We start from the raw sequence: 20,532 nt of genomic DNA, 5'->3' as shown, positions 1-20,532 counted from the left end.
TACAATAGACTTTTCCTGTTTGGTGTCACAGTTAAAAACAAGATTAGAAACTTTCAAAGGAAGAACTTCAAAAGCCAGAAACATCATCTAGAAGCTAAAATTATTAATATGATATAAAATTAGATTGATGCTGATAAAAAAGGTCAAAAAGAACAACATATGTTAAACAAGTTTAACAAACTTTGGCCCATGTTATTCAAATTTGTTCAGATGAAGTCTGATGAATTTCACCTAGCCTTAAAACATTGAAAGTTCTTATGCTGCCCTCTTGTGCACATTTTCTCTTTAGTCAACTTAAGTATTATATTGCTTTAAATTACAGGAAGGCTAATCAATTTATCTCAGCAATTAAGATCTTCTATGGCAATATATATCTATAAAAAGGCTTAGAAACAAGTTTTTTTAATTCCCAGTTACCAAAGTGCTGTAGAATTTTCACCAGGAAACTACACAGATGCTTGGTAAGTACATATGTAAGTACTATACTTCTTTTATTCTCAACACAAACATTTATTTGGAATCTTTGGTTTTGTAAAAACATTTGGAAGCCTTGAATTATCTGCATTACAGAAAAAAAAAAAAAAAAAGAAAACAAACAACCAGGAACATCAACAAAAAACCAAAGGGGTAAGGAATATGAGAAACTTCAGGAAAATCTGAGATTTGGAAAATGGAAGAGCCACGCAAAAAAATAAATTAAAAAAAAAACCTTAAGAATCTCTACACTCCAGGCCCCCCAATCCCAAAACACATAGAGGGAGATGGCTGCATGCCGGCTGGCTTGCAAGAGGCCAGTAAGCTTCCAAATGGGCATTACTCAGGGTCCCCAGTCCTGAAGCACACTGAGGAGAGCAGCTGCCTTTGTAGAAAGACCTCAGAAAGGTCGTCCTGGCTGCAACTCTTTTAAAGCTGGTCAGCATTACCTGCACTTCACTATAACGCACAGACACTTGAAGAGCCAACAGTGAACAGGAATGCAAAACTACTTAAAACTGTAACTGAGCACTTCACAGAACAAAACTGGATAGATTAGGCTTATAGCAAAACTGCTGTTGTTATACCACTGCTCTAAGGTGCACTATAAAAATTATTTTCAATAAACAGCTACATTCAGATGCTGATGCTGCCTCGAAACCAATTTTTTTTTTTTTAATTTTTTTTTTTTTTTTTACAGGATACATATCAGCCACTTCTTGGAAAAGGAAAGTTTTACATTACCACTGATTGCAGCTCTGAATAAAAGGAATGCATTCTGGTTTCTAATGAACAGAAAATACATTTATTATGACACTTCAAAACCAAAAGCAAAGTAGAAAATAGGTGATTTCATGATAATTTGAACTATACAGAAGAACAACATGAATGACATCAGCATGTAACTGATGGTTTGCAGTTCCTACTGCCCTACACAACAGTATCTAATAGTGTCACATTTATGTGGCTTTTGAAAAAAACTATATGCACGGGTTGCACTCTTATGCTACCTAAAGAGCACGAAGTAGAATTTGGTTTACACCAAATTTATGTTCTACTTTGTGTTCAGAGTAGCACTACTACAAACAAAAAGATAAAGTTCTTGAAAATAATTTATGTTTTAGTTTTTTTAGATTACTTAAAAAGTAATCTGAAATGTGTTAATAATCTGAAGAAACAAAAAAAATTCTTTAGGCACGACTGTTAATCTGTTGTATGCCACTGCTGTATTATTATTTTTACAGATGCTTGTAACAAGTAAGGGAAGGAAATACAGAATTTTTGATCTCTTTTGGTTTATTGCCTTTTTCAAAAAATCCTGATCTTCTAAAATAATGTTAAATATATTCAACATATATGGGGTTTCTTCGGATAAAATTACTGCTTTTGTTTCAATAAAACCTCACAACACTATTCCTGTGTGCTGTTTATATAAAATTGCACCATGAATTTGCTCAAAATAGTCTGTGATATATAGAAAAAAATAACTTAAAATAGTCTAATTCTATACTTGTTAAGGTCTGCTAGTAAATTACAGGCAACGTCCATTATGAAATTACACAGGAAATTCATATAATTGGACTGAGATATAATGATAAGATTTACTGTTTTTAAAAACTTAACAGATGGTTCTTGCAGAAATTTAGAATTTTTAAGGCTCGTTTGCAATGCTAACTAATGCAATATACACAAGCATTCTCATTACAACTGCCTTTATTATTTCTATTTAATTATTGTCATATACAAGGCAGATTGCAATATACATTGTGATAGATTATTATTTACCTCCCAAAAAATAAGAAATGGGAAAACCTAGTAGGCAGTTTAATTCTAGAACAAAATTGACCAATCACAGAAATTACTTCTACGTCTTGAATCAGCAGTATCCCCTCTCCCTTGTTCTTCTCAGGGTAATATAAACAGAAACTTTTGGTTACTATGCTATTTTAGGTTAAACATAATCATATTAAATAATTCATTAAATAATACAGTTCATAACTCTACCTGAAAAAACATTATATGTATCAGTGAGATTGGAACTGAAGATCAGCACACTTTTGTCAGCCAGGCCACAAGCCAGCATCTCTCCATCCCCTAAAAAGAAGAGTGCCTGATGATTTATATTTGAAAGCAAAAAACCTAATATGCCTTTACTTTTAATAATAAAAATCACACATCACTTCAACAAAACACAGAAGAGACACTTATTTCATACATTTAACACCTATTTTGTATGGACATCACAAATTCATGTTACAGAATTTGGTAGGAGTTTGTACACAATTAATTTATTGTCCTGGCATATTCTGAAAGTAGCTATACATCACACAGGAGAATTTCACTTTTCACCAAAAAAAGGCTACAAAATTTAAGTGCCGTGGTCCTAATAAACCATGTCAAACAATTACTTTTTTTCTTTCTGCACACTGACAGAATTGTACATTTTATAATGCCTGTACATACCAGAATACTGAATGCAACAAATTGGGGTTGGTTTACCAGTTACAGATATTTCTTTCTCATATTTGACTGGAGGACAACTTTCCAATGGATATTCTTTATTTTTACTTCAAAGAAGGAAAAAAGAGAAAGAGAATAAAAATATTAAGATATCTAAACCCAGTACATTTTCATTTCACTTGAGAAATAAATGTGCTTTGGGTGTTATTTTAAACACCTTTATATAAATATTTCCAGGAAAACGTACGTTAAATCCAGCATAAGAGGCAGGATTAATTTTAAATCATCATAATTAAATTACTCCTGTTATGAATTCACGAGAATAAGAATTAACATAGATTGGTTCATAAAAATCAAACTTCTTAATTTGCATACCTATCTAATAAAAGTATTTAAAGAATGCAAACTCTACCTTGTTGTGACAAAAAGCAATATGAAAATATCTTCATATGTAAAAATAAGAACTACACTGATCATTTAATCAAGATACTGAAAGAACACAACACAAAAAATACTAAGTAGCTTAACTTATCATAAAATAGCACAAATCAACCTTGAAATTATCTGAAGTGCTTATCTAATACATGCAAGGATTACAAAAACTTAGTTTTAAGACATTGGGTGGTTTTTAACACACTAACAGGTTGCTGTTTCTTTTTTTAAGAGCATAATGATGGCATTAATTATTATGTTCATGTATATTTGTAGTACATAGATCAAAGTCTTTATATAATGCTAAAGAGAAATAAAAAGTTCCACTGAGACCTTCCAACAGACCTGCATTTATCCTCATTTTATTTTTTTCCTCCTCTAATGGAATTGTTAAATAACCTACCGTTTACAACTGGTCTTCCACTTTGATAGCCTATTTTTCTTCAGATTATTAACAGGGGAAAACATGGTCATTCTACAAAAAAATGAACACAGATTCTCCTATATGAAATATGAAACATTGCATGAGAGAAAGTCTATTTCAAACAAAAAGCAATCCTGCTTCTTTCTTACTATTAATGTATACATGTAATGTCAGTAATTAAGATAATGCACTCATTGATGACAACATAACTTTCTAAAGATCTAATGCTCACACTTGCACCTAAGTTTTGTTTTCTGTGTGTTATTTGCTGAATAATTCATTCTGAAGGTCAAAATCCATTGACATAAAGTTCTCAGACACTTCTTTCTGCAAGCTGAAGAAACAAAGAGTTTAATTATATGAAAGAGACAGAATCCCTGATACAGCTATTGAAAAGAGGTTGAACACTGGCCAGAAGCTGTGAAAATTTTTTTTACAACATACTTTTTAAATTGCTTGATAACATACCTGTTTTTCATGGGTGATTAATTTTACAGTCACTAGACTATGTGTCTTTAACGTGACAAAACATCACACACCAATAAAACATAGTAATGAATCTACTCACCGTGGTGCTGCTGTATAACCTGATGACTTAATTTTATTATGGAAAACTAATGGCTGATCTTTCACTGTGCTTTTCGCTCCTACAGTAAAATAATTACATTTACATTAAAATCAGGGGGGTTTAACATCATATTTTTACAGTTATGTAGACAGGCTAGTACAGTAGAAATATCTGATGTCTCCTTATGTTACAAAATATATTTATTATCAGTCACTCTAAAATAAAGATTACTGAGGAAAAGAAAGAAATATGAATTGTGACACTGCATAACAGCTCTCCTCCAATAATATCAAAGAGAAAGAACTTTAAACTTTGAATTAACAAGAACATAATTCTGAGGAACTTTTTTCATCGTTCCTTCACAAATGTGTTTTCTCAAGGCCTACTTTATGCTTTGACTTCATAAACACTACCCATATTGTATTCACACCTTATACTTGGAATATGGGATGCATCTAAATATCATTAAAATACTGTCAGTGGGTACACATATATTCCTGGGGTTTTACATGACTTAAGTCATTAATAATGTCTGCATTCACACTACTATACTAAGAAGCCTGAAGGGCAGCCTCTAGCCCAAAACTAATTCTGAGTACTTCATACCAGCGGAAGGTAACTAATAAAATAAATGTTGCAAAAGGGGAAATCTTGCTCATATTCCTGGGGAAAAATTTCAGGTGCATTGGGATTGACCTCATGGACATATTTACGCATGCTGAGGATAGAAGCTCCTTCAGCTCCCACAGGCTATGTTTTCTCTTTGAGTATCCATGAGAAAGAGAAAAAGTGCCATTTCTGAGAAGCTCACAGTACCACTTGTCATAAGAGAGCATAGGACTTCCTTAGAACACCTAATCTATCTGAGCATGAGGTCTCAATGTGGGTAGTACAGGTATCAGTGCTGGGTGTCCAAAGCAGACAAACTCTGTAGATGCATTCTTGGAATATCATACAACATTAAAGATAAAACCTTTGACATTTTAACAGGTCCAACAAGTACAATCAGTGTAGTAAAAATCAATTATTTCTACATGTCTACAGCTACCAGTATTTTTACACCTCTCCTAAAGAAACGGTGATGATGAAAGTTATTTTGTAAGTACTTTTTGGACTTTGCTTAACTATTGCTAAGCAAAAAAGCTACAGGTGTTTCAACAGCAACTGGAAGTCAGATTTCTATTTTTTTAAAACAGGAGGACAATGAGGCCAAAATTAACTTCCTAAACTTGCAGGTATTAACAAAAGACTATTCAGGACAATAAAATTAACCATAACAGGTAATCAAAGTCAAGAAAGAAACAACAAAATATATGGAAAAAATCTAGTGCATGCCATGGAAAAAGAATGACTTACGAAAAATCTAAACATTCTACACCTTAACTCATTTAAAATCCACAAAGTTCTTAAAATATTGTTTTTAAATAAGAAAAATACCATATTACCATAATTTTCACTATAATTATATATGTATGCTATGAAACACTGCTAGAAGTATAAAATTCTTCTGACTAATATAAAAATATATTGGCAAGATATATTTAAAACAGAAATCAATATACTAGTTGTATTAGGCACCAGCCAGATGTGACTCAGTTACTTTTAATAAAAATAAAAAAAAATAAAAGTATTAATTAATTTCAAGATTGTTTTATACTTACCAAGTTTTTTACTAGAAGTTTCTTTCATGTTTTTCTTTAAACCTTTACACAATGGAGAACTTTTCAGTAAAGAACACCTAAGTTATAAAACCAAGCAAAAAAAATCAATCAATGTAATGGATAAAAGCATCATATCAGGAAAAGGTGTCAAAAATTATTTTTAGTTATTTGTGTGCTTGTGTGTATGTATATGTGTGATACCAGTGAGATACCATAAATATAGATAAGACAGTATTAGTTATCAGCTCAGATAGCCAGCAGCACAGGCAAGCCTTGGCCCCAAGTAGATTCATAGAACATTGTATTTACATGTTAAATCCCATTTCTGTGACTATTACCTGATGATTTTACTATAAGCACCAAAATCCACACTTCAATCATAGAATAGTTAGGGTTGGAAAGGACCTTAAGATCAGCTAGTTCCAAGCCCCCCACCGTGGACAGGGACACCTCTCCTTAAACCATGTCACCCAAGGCTTTGTCCAACCTGGCCTTGAACACCACCAGGGATGGAGCATTCACAGCTTCCTTGGGCAGCCCACTCCAGTGCATCACCACCCTAACAGTAAAGAATGTCTTCCTTATATCCAATCTAAACTTCCCCTGCTTAAGTTTAAACCTGTTACCACCTGTCCTATCACTACAGTCCCTAACGAAGAGTTCCTCCCTGCCATTTGTTTTCCTGACAATGAAGTGCATCAGATGGTTTTGTACAGTGCTATCTGCTGTCCAATTTCCCCGCTCAAGCAAGGCCACCTGGAGTCAGTTGCCAAGCACCATGTCCAAATGAGTTTTGAATTTCTCCAAGGAGGGAGACAACACAACCTCTCAAGGCAACCTGTCTGTGCAAGTGCTCAGTCACCCTCACAGTAAAAAAGCGTCAAAAAAAGTAAAAAATAAAAATAAAAAAGCATTTAGTTATTCTGTACCTGGCAATAACTGATAGACTCTTCTCATTTCCACGTGGGAGAAAATCCGTCTGCTGAGTTCTCACCAGTGCAGTAAGGTTAACTTCCAATACAGCAATCATATCTTCGAACATTGATGTGACCAAGCATAAAACCTGCAGCAATTATACCATCAAATAGTACTTTATTTAATTCATAATTGAAGCTTCAACACTTTATGGATGTGTATGAATTTAGTATTTATATTGTATTTATATCGTATTTATATATTATGTATATTGCATTTATAATGAAAAATTAAATCACTCTGTCACTTATGAAAATTAGCAAACAAATCCATGAGTTTAATCTTGCAGAGCATTAAAGAGTAAGAAGTCCTTCAAAATATGCTTATGTTGCTTAAATATGTGCATTATATCTGGAAGTCACAGAAATTCCAAGATGTTCCACAATAGAGATATTTCTGCAGTAAGAGTTGTGAGAAAAACAGCAAACGTGGAAGAAAGATTGCATTCAGAGACATGCCAAGAACATGGTAAGAGCTGAATTTCAAACAAAATCCTTCTTTAAAACAAAACACTGGTATGTTAAATATGTAGAAAGGCCTAGGTTGAGCTCAGTTCTATAGGAAAACTGTAACATCAAAAATGGACTAATCAGACAAGAATGACTTTAGATTCCTTAAAAGCACTTTTAGTGACTTTTAGCAAACATTTTTCACAACTCAAATAGTTTTTCACAGGTTTTTTGGAAGGATTCAAAAGCAGTTCATCCTCATATTTGTTTGAACAACGTGTAACAGTGCTTATATCTTTTTTCTCCCCCTAAAAGACTGACCACTGGGGAAGCAGAGGCATTCTTGAAATTCAAGGTATACACCGAACACTATAAAAAACAATACACCTTTTGCTTATTACTCACTTTGGACAGTACACAAATTATGACAGCTTTAAATCTACGCAGCTATTGAAAATAGCAGATCCCATAAAGAAGAATCAACCCTCTCCAGAGAAGCTACTGTGTAATTCACATCAAAAAAAGAAATGTGTACATGAATCTGCAAACAAAATGCGTAATTGGCAATTATTGAAAATAACGGAAATGTAAACATTTGTTAAATAGATGTTTATTGTATACTCACCTTTCCATTAACTGACTTCCTTGTTAACGCACATGATCTGACAAACCAAATGCTGAGGTCACTGAAATCTTTACCAAAAAGAACATAGTGCTATTAAACTGTATTTGCATTCAAAAGAAAAAGGTATCATCTCTAAGAGTGGAAAAAAAATTACTCATACTGATTTGACACCATTATAATCCACCATCTTCAGTGTACATCCTGCTAGCTTACTTCTACATTACAAAGTAGTAGAGTAACACTCCTTGTGTTTAACACTCATGAACTGCAAAATTGAAATAAAAATTCATTGCTAGCCAGTATCAAAATCTAGTCTCAACATATCTTCTGAGACAAGTCAGCAGTGCCAGAAAAACACAGAAATTAATTAGAATGAACATTTAAGGAAAAAAACCAAACACAAAACCAACCAATCAAACAAACAAAAAAAAAACCCACAAAAAAACCCACACAGTTGCTACTGTATTTTGCTATTTTGCAAACCAAATTGTTATACTATTTATATCAGGTAACAAAGCAAAGTGATCACATTATGATATGGTCAGATACCTTATAATCGTACCTTTGTAAGACAAAAAAGCTTCTAATTCAAAGTTTGCCAAATTAAGTATTAACAACCCAGTAGAGCTTCCTATCCAAAAGTAGCTAGTATTCAGGGCTGAACACCTATTAAGAAAGGAGGAAAAAAAAAAATCATCTAAGTATGATGATGAAGCTTTCCTTATTACAGTATAAGGTACAGCAATTGCTTTTTTTAATACTTGTTACCTAGTCCCAATAAAACAACAATAAACACCAAAAAACGATTTTAAATTTACAGTATTTTTATGAAACCTGTAGCTCAAAGTAAAATCTTTCAATCAAAACTGATGAAGCTTTGAAAACTAAAAACAGGACACAGTCCCTGATTTTATGAAAGTGCTCGTCTAAACCAGCATAGGAAATACTTATCAAAAACTACTGTGGTTTGTAACATCTGGGAGGTGCTGTAAAAGCACTCTATATACAGAGAGTAAATTCAAACAGAGAGGCAAGTCCACATATATTCTTACTTTTACCACCTGTAATATGAACACATAAAAAATAGTGAAATTTAAAGTGTCTTTGTACGTAGTTAGAGAAAAAACAGCACAAACTAAGGGCTGGGTGGGGATAAACCAGCAAGCCTGGAACATCTGTTTCAGTCTGTGCTTAGTGGCAGTAGTACTACTGTTAAGTAATGAAACCCAGTCTTCACAAACACCAGAGTAGACCAACCGGTTTCAATTTCAGTCAACACCCTCACAGAAAAAAAAAAATGTTATCAAGCAGAAGATTATTATTACAAAATAACAGCTGTCCTTCTCAAAACTCAAAAATGTTTTGATGCCACAGTAAATAAAAATTGACATCAATGTTTTAATAGATTTTCCAAATATGAGTGAGTAAACTATTGGTTTGATTTCTAAAGTCAGACCACAAGAGCAGAAGCAAGAGAATGGAAAAACATAAAGCTGAATGGCATGAAAAGACTCACCACAGTGGCTTTTTTCTTTTTTTTTTTCCCTTATATAAAAAAAGGGAAGAGAAACAGTCGGATACTTTATAAAGCAGACTGGGAAAGAGTTTCAGTTCTGGTCTGTGATACTTTTATGTGCTTTGTATAGTTTTATTTGTGGTTTGTGCTACTTTCATGCACGGTGGTAACAGACTGATTTAATTTGTGAATCCTTTGAATTATTTCAAAGTGGCACTATGAAGTCATAATAAACAACAATATCAAGTGATAGATACAGGAAGTTGATCTCACACCCACTTTACAATAATGAAAGGCTGCAATGAAATTACTCAATGTCAAAAAGTTTATAGAAGACACATAATTTTTGGACATCAGTGTTGCAAAAGTATTTCACTGTTGCATTTCATTTCAGGCAGGTAAAGTGGTAAATCAGGGATTGTTCAGAAGAATCGGAGCCACCTGCTAAAACCAATACATGGTAATTTTAAAAGTGAACAGAAAAATATTATAAAAACAAAAACATAAAACCAGAAGACAATGGAACTGGATTAATAATAAGAATTTTATGGTCATGGTTGGTTATAAGCAGAGCAAAACCTCCAACTGTGATGCAATAACTGAAAGGGTAAACAGTCCTCAGATGTACAATGCTAGGCAGCATCAGGTGGGTATTGGAAATTGATGTTATCTGAACTCAGAAAATTATTTCAATTAACCTGTTATCAGGGGTCAATTTCAGTCAACCATGTCCAGAAAAAGGCATTGAAAAAGAAACGAGACTGAGTCTGCCAAAAGTTTGCCTAGAACAGGTTATGTAATTTAGAAGTTATTTAAATTTAGAAAGCAAACAGACAGAGGCACACAGTGACTGCATCAGACATATTTCCATACGAATGCAAACTAAAATAAATTTGGCTTTTTAATTCTAATGGGCTTCTTTATTATTTTTTAATTGATATTTCCCTGATCAACTGGCATCAATAGATGCTAAAACGGATATTCCCAATGCCATTTTTATAAAATTACTTTGCAAACAAGAAACCAGTTTTAACTGTGTATCACTTTGTGTATATTATCTGCCCAAAGCAGACCACCAAAACTAGCAGATCACTAAAAATATTCTTTTATTCTTCCTACTGCATGCTTAAAAGAGTAAGCTGCAATGAAAATAATCCAAGAACCAATGGGAACTCCTAGGAATAGATTCCATCCAAGTATTTGGTGGTATTTTAAGGGACTTACATGTTTTCTTCATTATGGAAACACACTAAAAAGTCACAGTGCTCAATTAAGAGGATAGGTAACGATGTTTCCACTGATCCTTCTGGTTTCATGGGTTTTGTTCTGCAAAGCTTGGAAGTATTTTGCCCTTCACCTAAGAAATACAATCAACATTAGCTATCAAAAGCCAATGGACTAAGGGAAAGAGTTAGGATTTAATAGAGAATTTGAAGGAATAAAGTACTATAAATAAATATAGCACTATAAATAGAAAAATAAATTACTATAAATAAAGTTATAAAGTAATAAGGTAGCATGAACTAACTCCACACTCCAGAACTTTCTATTTAAACAGATTGATACAGCCTAAGAGAGCCCTCTTGAAATATCTTTCCTCATTATTATGCTTTTTTAGTACAGTCTTGTTTCAAATACCTAAAGATAAAAATCTAAAGAGCCTACTTAAGTACCGAAAAGCAGTTGGCAGAATTCAGATGTGTCCATCTCAAAAAGTGACTCTGAAAGCCATATTCTAACAACCTTTAAATACGCTGGGCAACTTTCCGCTTAGTCTGAAAATTCCCTTGATCCTAAAGTTATAACATAATCCAAAACCATGATGGAAAGTCACCACTAGTTTCATCCTCCCAAGAAGTCTCCATCCATTATGGATACGCAGTTAAAACCTAGGAATGACTAACACTAATTCATCATTAGGCACAGCCACTATATCAGTCTCTTTTAAACATCCAAATATGAAAGTGCCATCCATATATTTTAAATAATTACAAGAAATGTAGCAGTCTTTTTCATTAGATTAGGACCTTTGAATTGTTGAAGCTGGACCACTAGGCATCTAAGAACACAACAGTCATTGAAGCCAGAAAAAGAGCAAGCAGGGGAAACCAGATCTCCCTTTTCCTAAAGAAAGCTTCCTCTTGCTTCCTTTGGGAGGACTTCATCTCACTTCATGTGGGGTGCAGGTAGTCTGAATGCCTCATTTGGGAACATGAAATCACCTTGCTGAGGTGACCAAGTGCAGTCTTTTATAAGTACTCTGCATTATAACACTGGAAATACCACAGCCAGAGAAATATCATATCATGGAGGCATTAGTATGGATTTAAACAACAAAAAAAAGAAGAAAAAAAGAAAGATTCCTAGAAGTACCAAATGTAGTTGAGAAATGGTATCCCACTTAGACAACAGATTAATTTTTAGGCACCCATTCTGTTCTCACTAAAGTCTTGGGCAATGAATTCAGTAAAAACCAAATACTTAATAGTTCACATCCTGCAATGTTTTATAAGCAAATGCGTTACCCAAGATTTTATTACACGCATACAAGCTTAATTCTTTCCAGATATGTCACATAATTCTTTCCAGATACGTCAATACCCCACTTCACATCAGCTTCAGTAAGAATTCCATGCCACAGTCTGAGACTCATAACTATCACATAAAAAAAACTCTCGTTGTATAAAAAGCCTACAGTCAGCAGCCAATAACAACTAGACTATATCATAAACAACATTCTAAAAGCAATGTGCTACCTATTTCTTTTCCAGATTTCTTCAACACTTCAGTGTAGAATTTCTCTTGCTTTTTCTTTAAGTTGATACGTGTTACACAACGGTAATTATGATCACTGATTAAACTGAAGATCCAAAGCTGCAAGAAAAAGAAAAAGCAACTGCAATGACCTTTTGACAATAAACGTAAAGCTTACATGAATACAGACTAAGGGTCTGATATAAAACTATTCATGTAACTGATGAATTTTTGTATCTGTAATCTCATCTTGGACCAAAATTCAATTATACGCATTTTTAAGATTATTAAAGAATATATTCAGTATTAGCAGAAGCAGTTATTAAAATTTGAACTGCACATCCAATTCCCATATCTATGTCTTTGGAAAGAAAAGCCTCATAGGCTATTTTCCACATTAAAAATAACAAGTAACCTGCATGTGATTGCTCACTGAATAATGTACAATATCATTTCATTTATACCTGTTTGATTTTAGGCAGCATTATAGTTAAATCTTTAACTTCACAATTCACTGAATGATAACACTGAAGGAAAGCAACTGGAAAATCTTCTGTAAATATATTCTTAACATTAAATTAAAGAGCAGGTAAAATGCATATTCATATTTATCACATTTTTATTAGAATTTCAACATGCGGAAATCATAATCTCTTCCATTTACTGTCATGTGTTTCATTCCTTAGCTAGAATAGAAGAATCCTATTTTTCACCTTTTTTATTTTGAAACAGATATATTTATAGCCTGTCAGTGTACTCTTCTTATATAAACACTGATTGTGCTCTTAAACACTTCCCTGGTTTTCAGAAGAAAGTTTCCATTTTGTAGTAGAAGTCTTATATACCATATTTGGTTTGTAGTCAAAGCATTGAATTCTACCTAAAAAAGTAACTGTTGTAACAATTCAAAACAAATACGCAGATTATGAAGCTTTTTTACAGACAGATACATTAACAATAGATGGCTATTTTGACAGAGACTTTTCTGGGTAATTCTCACCTGTCCCTCAGAACATCCAGTGATAATTTGTTTATTTTCTTCATCAACCAACAGACTTAGCAAAGGAAATGCTGGTTCAAAAAAAGATAGAATTATTTACAGAGTAGACACAAATCAGATATGAAACTCAAATTGAATCCTCCTGTTTATAAAAATGAGTGGAAAAAAATCTCTTACTGCAATTCCTATGGTTGCACAATACTTTGTCTGGCTAAGGGCTTTCCATTCACAGGTGTACAGTCTGCTTTCCACCCACACTGCCATGGTAGTGATTTTCTGCAGCCTTTCACTCATGCTGCTGTCGTATGGTTTTCAGAGCCCCAAGTGGCAGTTTTCATTCCCCTGCTGTTCCTCTCATGGCCTCCACCTGCAAACCCTGATTGCAGTTGGGGAAGGTTTTCAAGGGAAGCAACTGCCACAGCCAACCAGGGTAGAATTACCCCTTCTTCTTCTCCTTTCCTACCATGTGGTATTAGCTTTTAGTTTACATGAGACAGTTCAATAATACATATGCACAAAGCTTAACAACCAGTCTCCTCATAGCTCATGCCCCAGAGTGTGCTCCAATAACCACTAGCAGCACCACAATCAGGCACAATCAAAGGTGAGTTGGAGCAAGTCCCATTGAAAACTACATGTTTCTTATGTGGAAAGTACTATTGGAAGAGGAAGCCCTGCTGCACTGGAAACAATGCTTGTCCTCCTCCTCCTTTTATCTTGCCATAAAAGTAGCTTTCACCTTTAAAGTCAACGTATGCCATCAGCTGCAGCCACTGCTAATAGATCTACATATGGCATAGTATTTCTTTCTATGTCATATATAAAGCTGAAAGAAAACAAGCACATAGTACTCAGAGAGTGGAACTGTACCTGCAAATAGCTTTGTTTGCTTATCTCAGTAAAATGGCAACAGCTACATGCATACCCTGTACAAAAAGAGCTGTTTATAAAAGTATACTAAATCTACCCAGAAGTACACATTAAAGGAAAATATATTTACTACTGGCTTTAAAGGATATGTGTACTACTACCTAGTCTACTAGAATTATGTTCACTAAATCAGCTAAATACTTCTATAATAATTGTGTGTTATTGTTTAGGGAAAACAATCTTTTGCTAGGAAAAAGCATATATAAAAATAAAACTTACCTGTTAATACTCCTGACTGATGTATTAACTGGCCGGTAGCATAGTCCCACACCTTTAGGAAAAAAAGTATATATAGCCAACTACTTAGATCCTTAAGGAAAACAAACTTCAAAGGCCATCATGTGGTGAAAACGGGAAAGTGCAGCCACTAAAAGTGATGCAACATGGTAAGGGCTCCTTTCAGCATTTTTTAATAACTACAAAGAGATTTGCTTCATTGATAAGTATCTATAGTGAAAAAGGCGAAACTCACCTGGTATGGATACACAAAGTACTTAGAACGCTTATCATCTTTGCTTTGGCTGGTCTCTTAATGACTTAAGCTAAATTATTGAAAATATATACTTTAACTGGTTCTAAATTTCACACAGGGACCTTGCATAATTTCATAGTTTTCATACTGAGCTCAGGAATAAGAGGTCATAATAACAGTAGTTATTATGATCTATAGACACACATATAAGTCAGCTTTCATTATTAACAAGACAAAGTGATGAATTCTGTGCTTAATAGTCAATTAAGAAAGCTAAATAAAACCAAACTTTTTCTCTCGTTACTTCTATGAGCTTTCCTCTCCACAGATACTTTCACTACATTATTATAGTTATCACAGCTGGGATTGAAATAGTCACAGCCAGCCAGTCCCTGCTCTTTTAAAGTGCAGCTATACAATTTCCTTACCTTAAAGGTTCTGTCTTCTGACACTGATACAAGCATACTTTTCTCCCATGTACAAAACTCAGCAGCAGTCACTGGAGCCAGGTGGCCATCCAATTCAGCTAGTATAGCTTCCTTCTGTGATAAGTCAAAATAAAACCAGATTATATTTAAAACTAAAAATTAGAATTAGTTAAATGTTTTAATAATTAATAAGTTGCTAAAAATTGTGAGATTTGGATACAAAATATTATATCAATAAGGTTTTTCTTATTGAAACTGTAGCCCTGTATATTATCCTGCTGGGAAAGCCACACATTTACATTTTCTTCTTCATAATGAATGATACAGGAGTAACTTTTCAGATCTCCTCAGAATGTTTTCTTCTTGTAAGTTACTGTAAGACCAATTCAATTTTTTAACCTAGTCTTCTACCTGCTGTATGACGCATTATGAAGCATTAGTTCAGACTTTTTGTCATCTATATGAGAAAAATGTATGGTTTTGCTTAATTATGCTAACACTTCTGTATCATGATTTTATTTGAAAGTAAGTTAAAAAAATACGAGCACCATATCTACAAAGAATGGAGTCTCACCTTTGCACTTAACATGTAGATCTGATTTCCAGCACATACTGCCACTTGTTGATCATCCAGACTAAATCTTACATGAAGTACTGCTCCCAGAAGAGTTCCAATAACAACTCCTCGAGGTGTTAACCCTGCAGCAATTTCATTGTTAAGGAGACTCGCTGAAATATAAAACTCTGCTGCAGTGAGATTCTTAGAAACTTTCACCTAACCACAGTGCTATCCCGGTGTCTGTCAGGAAGCTGTACCAAACAACCCACAGCTTTACTGTAGCAGGCTATTAGAAAGCAAAGCACAATACTATGTACCAGTAAGATTCCTCCATTTGCCTTGTTGCCTGGACATGATGTGGTACTCTTTGAAACACTAATAAAAAGTGTGCCTATCACATCATACTTCCATGGAAGACTGCCAGGGACAGGACTTTTGGAGTCGGGTTATATGCCCAAGGAACCTGATAATGCCATGTTCATTTTAAAGGCAAGAAATCCTGACTGGTGTCATCATATAAAATGACTGAAGCCCAGGAAAACAGGCATTTGAAAAATACTTCTCCCAGTACAATATCCCAGACATTCAGCCACCAAGCAAGGGGGACCTTCCTTTTCCTGGTTTTAATTCTTCTGTGTGCTGAAAGAGGAAGTACACCACTAAATAGCATTACAGACTCAAATGATAAGACTAGCTTTGAGAACAGGCTCATGTTTCATCTCTCTCTTCACAGTTTCATTCTGGTCATCTCACTGCTTCAAGCAGCCTGGTTTCTGCAGTTCCCAGTTTTAGGATGCTACCTTTAACAGTGTGAGAAGGTTTTGGACATCTCATGAAATTTCAGGATTTCACAGGCAACAAATTAACTAGGATACAGGCACAACAACTATAGGTGTCCTTTTATAGGTTTCATTCTAGATGCTGTGGAGTGCTTTTACAGCTGATTAGTAAGTCAAGATCTAGCAGGATGGAGAGACAGATCAAACACCTCGATACAGTTGTTAAGAATATGGTCAGAGAAAACATGCTAAGATTGTGTAGAACACAGTCTGGGGAAAGAAAGGCTATACAGCATTTGCTGAAAAGCCTGTAGATAGAAAAAAAGAAAAAGAAGCAAGCCAGAAGCAGAGAATCTGGCTTTCAAAAGTCTTTGTGCTGAAACTGCATGACTCCTTTTCTTTGTTTTTCAGCATTCCCCTACTTTCCAAACAATTTAAGCTTGAGGAGGGGTTAGAACTGATCCGTAGAATCTAACTCCATTGGCTGAGGCTCCAAACCAAGACAGTAGTCAGGACACTAGAACTTCTGTTTTCTTTGTTTAATGCCATTACAACTCTCTTTCACGCATGCATTCTGCTCCCAGATCCTTGCATTGCTCACACACACGCATCAGTGTTCCAGACAGAGGCAGAAGGAGAGGCAAAGCAGGATGTAAAACACTAGTTCTACAGATATTCCAGAAAAGGCGGCATTCGGTTAATCCGGCATTTTATGCTCAGTTACGCAGTGCTACTGGGATTAGTATTTTTCCCGTCCGTGTTTTTCCACAGGGGCAGAACTCCCCCTCCCGTTTCCCCGCCCGTCTCCAGCGGTCGCCTACTCCTGCCCAGCACCTCGGCCAGCTCCCGGAGCCGCCGCGGCCGTGCACGGCGTCCACCGCAGGGATGCACCGCCCGGGGGCCGCGAGGGGTGACCCCGGCCGTTCCAGAAGGTACGGTGAGCAGGCTAGCTGGGCCGCTGCCCTGGTGGCGCTTGGCACTGCCGGAGAGGAGCAGCAGAGAAGTAAGCACTCTTTATCGGTGCTGGGGCTGCTGCATCTGAGTGGCTAACACGTGCTCCTCAGAAATAACCATCTCTTTACACAAGTAGTACTGGAAGAAAGAGTGGTATTGGGGGGTCATTTTATAACGTGGCCATTGCTCAGAGACTGGCTGGGCCTTGGTCTGTTTGTAGGAGGTGGTGAGTTATTGCTTTTGCACTTCTTTTTTACATATACAACATGTATAAATTATATAAACAGTACCTTCTTGCACCTTCTGTGTGCATTCATCAAGATTCCACACTATCACGCGTTCACAAGATGCAGAGCAGACAAGAAGTGGGTTGATTTTACTTCCAAATGACAATGCAGAAATTGAGTAATGGTGTCCTGACAAAAGTAATGGCTGAGAAATGCAGATAAAGAAGAGTTAAATGAGTCACCTCAAACAAAGGTTATGACCAACACAAAATTACAAATGGATCATGTACGTGCAATTAACAAGACAACTATTTTTCTTTATTGTTTCAAAACCACTTAATCAGCTGCAGCGTACAGGGTTTGGCTGGGATGGGACTCACTTTCTTCATAGCAGCTTGCATGGTGCAGTGCTTTGGATGTTGTGATGAAATCCACTGATAACCTGAAACAGTGTTTTGGCTGTTGCACAGCATGAAGACTTTATGAAGGCTTTCTTTTTTCCCACTCTGTCCCAGCCCCAAACTGCCCCAGCAAATAGGAGGGAGGGAGGGAGGGAACACAGCTTTAACAGCTGACCCAGACTGGCAAAGGGATAATCCCTATGATATGATGTTGTGCTCAGCAATAAAACTGGGGTATTGGATAAAGAAGGTGTTGGGGGTAGGAGGGGGGGTGTCTTCTAAGGTGGCCATTGCTTGAAACTTGTATGGGGATTGGTCTGCTTGTAGGAATTGGTGAGTGACTGCCTTTGTATCACTTTTTTCCTCTTCACTCGTTAAACTATCTTCTTTAGTTTATCATGGGGGCCCATGACTTCTCACTTTTGCCTATCTGATTCTCCCTCAAAGCCTGCTGGGAAGGAGTGAGCCCGAGACTGGCTGGTGGTTTAGCTGCCAGCCACCACAGTTTACATTATTCTCATGACAGGAACAAAGCTTTAGAACAAAAGCTGCTCTCTTTACAGCACTAGAGTCAAACCCTCACTTCTACACTGCCCTCAGATACTTTGTCTATACCCTCCTTAAGAGGTATAAACAGCTGCTTTCTGAAATATCAGCCTGTGGAGGGATATGTTCTGGGTTTACCTGAGCAGTCGCTGTATTCCAGACGCATAATTCATTTTGGTTCAAAGGGAAAGCGCAGTGATGGTGACTACACGCCAGCTGAACGAGGGACTCGGACAGTTCGGACCTAAACAACCGTTTTTCGCAGACAACGTCAGGATCGCAGCTTCCTCCAGAAGCACACCCGTCCCAGTCGCTTTCCATCCTACGGAGGGGCACCACACGGGGCCGGATTCGCCTCACCGGCTGCGTCCTGATCCCCTGGCAGCGCCACCCTTATACGGGGAGGCGGAGGGGCCCGCCCGGCTCCGCGCCCCGGCGACAGCACAACACGGGCTCCGCCTCACCGGCCGGCCGGTAACCGGGGCAGCGGCGCCGCCGACGGGTCGCCGAGAGGGACAAAACCTCCCTCGCCCGCAGTCCGCGATGGGCACAGGCGGCCGCCTCCCTCGAGGACCTCTAGCCATCCGCGGCACCGGGCAAAGTCCCCTTGCCTGAGCCAACTGTCCTTTTTACAAGGACATGTAGGGATAGGACAAGGGGGAATGGCTTTAAACTGTCATAAGGTAGATTTATATTAGACATTAGGAAGAAATTCTTCATTGTGAGGGTGGTGAGGCACTGGCACAGGTTGCCCAGAGAAGCTGTGGCTGCCCCAACCCTGGCAGTGCTCAAGGCCAGGTTGGATGGGGCTTTGAGCAACCTGGTCTAGTGGAGGGTGTCGCTGCCTGCAGCAGGGGTGTTGGAACTGGATTAGCTTTAAAGTCCCTTCTAACCCAAACCATTCTGTGGTTCTTTGATACAGTGGGCACAGCATGGACCAGCTCATGACAGTGTGTGGAGCAGCATCATGGAGAAGAAAAAGAAACCTCTCGCTCTCACCAAGTTTGTGGGTGATGAGAAGCAGTCACCAAGGTGGTGGGCAGGGCTGCCAGTCAGAGGGACTCATCAGGCAGGAGAAATTGCCAAAAAGAATCTCATGGAGTAAGTGTACAAGAGTAAGTGCAGAGTCCTGCGTCTGGCACAGGGTAGACCATGCAAGAGGGCAGGCTGGAGGCTGGCTGTCTGGGAAGCAGCTCTGCAGAAAATGATCCAAAGATCCTGCTGGACAAGCTGAATATGAGCCACCTCTGCACCCTTGCAGCAGAGGCAGCCATCTGCATCCTTCAGCCTGGAGAAGAGACCTTACTGATCCCTACCTAATGGGAGGATGCAGGGAAGTTGGAGCTAGACTCTTTTCAGAGGCACTCAGTGGTAAGACAAGCTGGAACCTGGGAAAATCCAATTAGATGTCAGGAATTTTTTATTTACTTATTTATTTTAAATACTGTGAGGGTGGCTGAATGTTCAAACAAGTTTCTAAAGAGAGGTTGTGGATCTCTATCCCTGGTGTTGTCCAAGAGTCACATGGACATGGCCTTGAGCAACCTGAATTTAATTAGACCTGTTCTGAACAGGACGTTGGAGGAGTCTGAAGGTCCCTTTCATCCCAAGTTATGATTCTATGATCAAGATTTTGATCCACCAACTTAAACCATTTTGGTGCAGGTCAATCTGCAGACTCAGCATCCACCTCAACTGCATTTCAAACAGATACTTTCTACAGGAATGTCTTTCTTGTAACTGTCTGTAATTAACAGTACAAGCATTTTTGCACTGTATGACCACCTAATATATATTATCATTGACAACACAATCTCCTTTTATTAGATTTGCCTGGAGAAAGTACCTGTCCAAATTCTTCTTCACGTGTCCTTGTGAATTTGGATAAAACCACTGTA

The 20,532-nt window shown here is 36.8% G+C and overlaps 1 protein-coding gene across 1 annotated transcript in view; it reads right to left on the bottom strand.

The window, feature by feature from the left end:
• Positions 1-19,056, bottom strand: part of WDR27 (WD repeat domain 27) — a 92,368-nt gene extending 73,312 nt beyond the window's left edge. Inside the window, exons 1-16 of the mRNA XM_065679069.1 lie at positions 18,773-19,056; positions 17,751-17,892; positions 15,743-15,867; positions 15,169-15,282; positions 14,488-14,539; positions 13,339-13,409; positions 12,341-12,458; positions 10,809-10,941; positions 8,631-8,734; positions 8,069-8,136; positions 6,949-7,082; positions 6,020-6,096; positions 4,359-4,437; positions 3,770-3,841; positions 2,938-3,041; positions 2,479-2,568 (exon numbers count right to left, since the gene is read on the bottom strand). Coding sequence (XP_065535141.1) covers positions 2,479-2,568; positions 2,938-3,041; positions 3,770-3,841; positions 4,359-4,437; positions 6,020-6,096; positions 6,949-7,082; positions 8,069-8,136; positions 8,631-8,734; positions 10,809-10,941; positions 12,341-12,458; positions 13,339-13,409; positions 14,488-14,539; positions 15,169-15,282; positions 15,743-15,867; positions 17,751-17,892; positions 18,773-18,955 — 1,666 coding nt within the window. The 5' untranslated portion in view covers positions 18,956-19,056. The remainder of the gene's footprint in view (positions 1-2,478; positions 2,569-2,937; positions 3,042-3,769; positions 3,842-4,358; positions 4,438-6,019; positions 6,097-6,948; positions 7,083-8,068; positions 8,137-8,630; positions 8,735-10,808; positions 10,942-12,340; positions 12,459-13,338; positions 13,410-14,487; positions 14,540-15,168; positions 15,283-15,742; positions 15,868-17,750; positions 17,893-18,772) is intronic.
• Between the last annotated feature and the right edge of the window lie 1,476 nt (positions 19,057-20,532).

Source organism: Lathamus discolor, chromosome 5, assembly GCF_037157495.1.
Source record: "Lathamus discolor isolate bLatDis1 chromosome 5, bLatDis1.hap1, whole genome shotgun sequence".
Lineage (NCBI taxonomy): Eukaryota > Metazoa > Chordata > Aves > Psittaciformes > Psittacidae > Lathamus > Lathamus discolor.
Note: the sequence above shows the minus strand (reverse complement) of the source record. Positions and strands in the feature narration are given on the sequence as shown.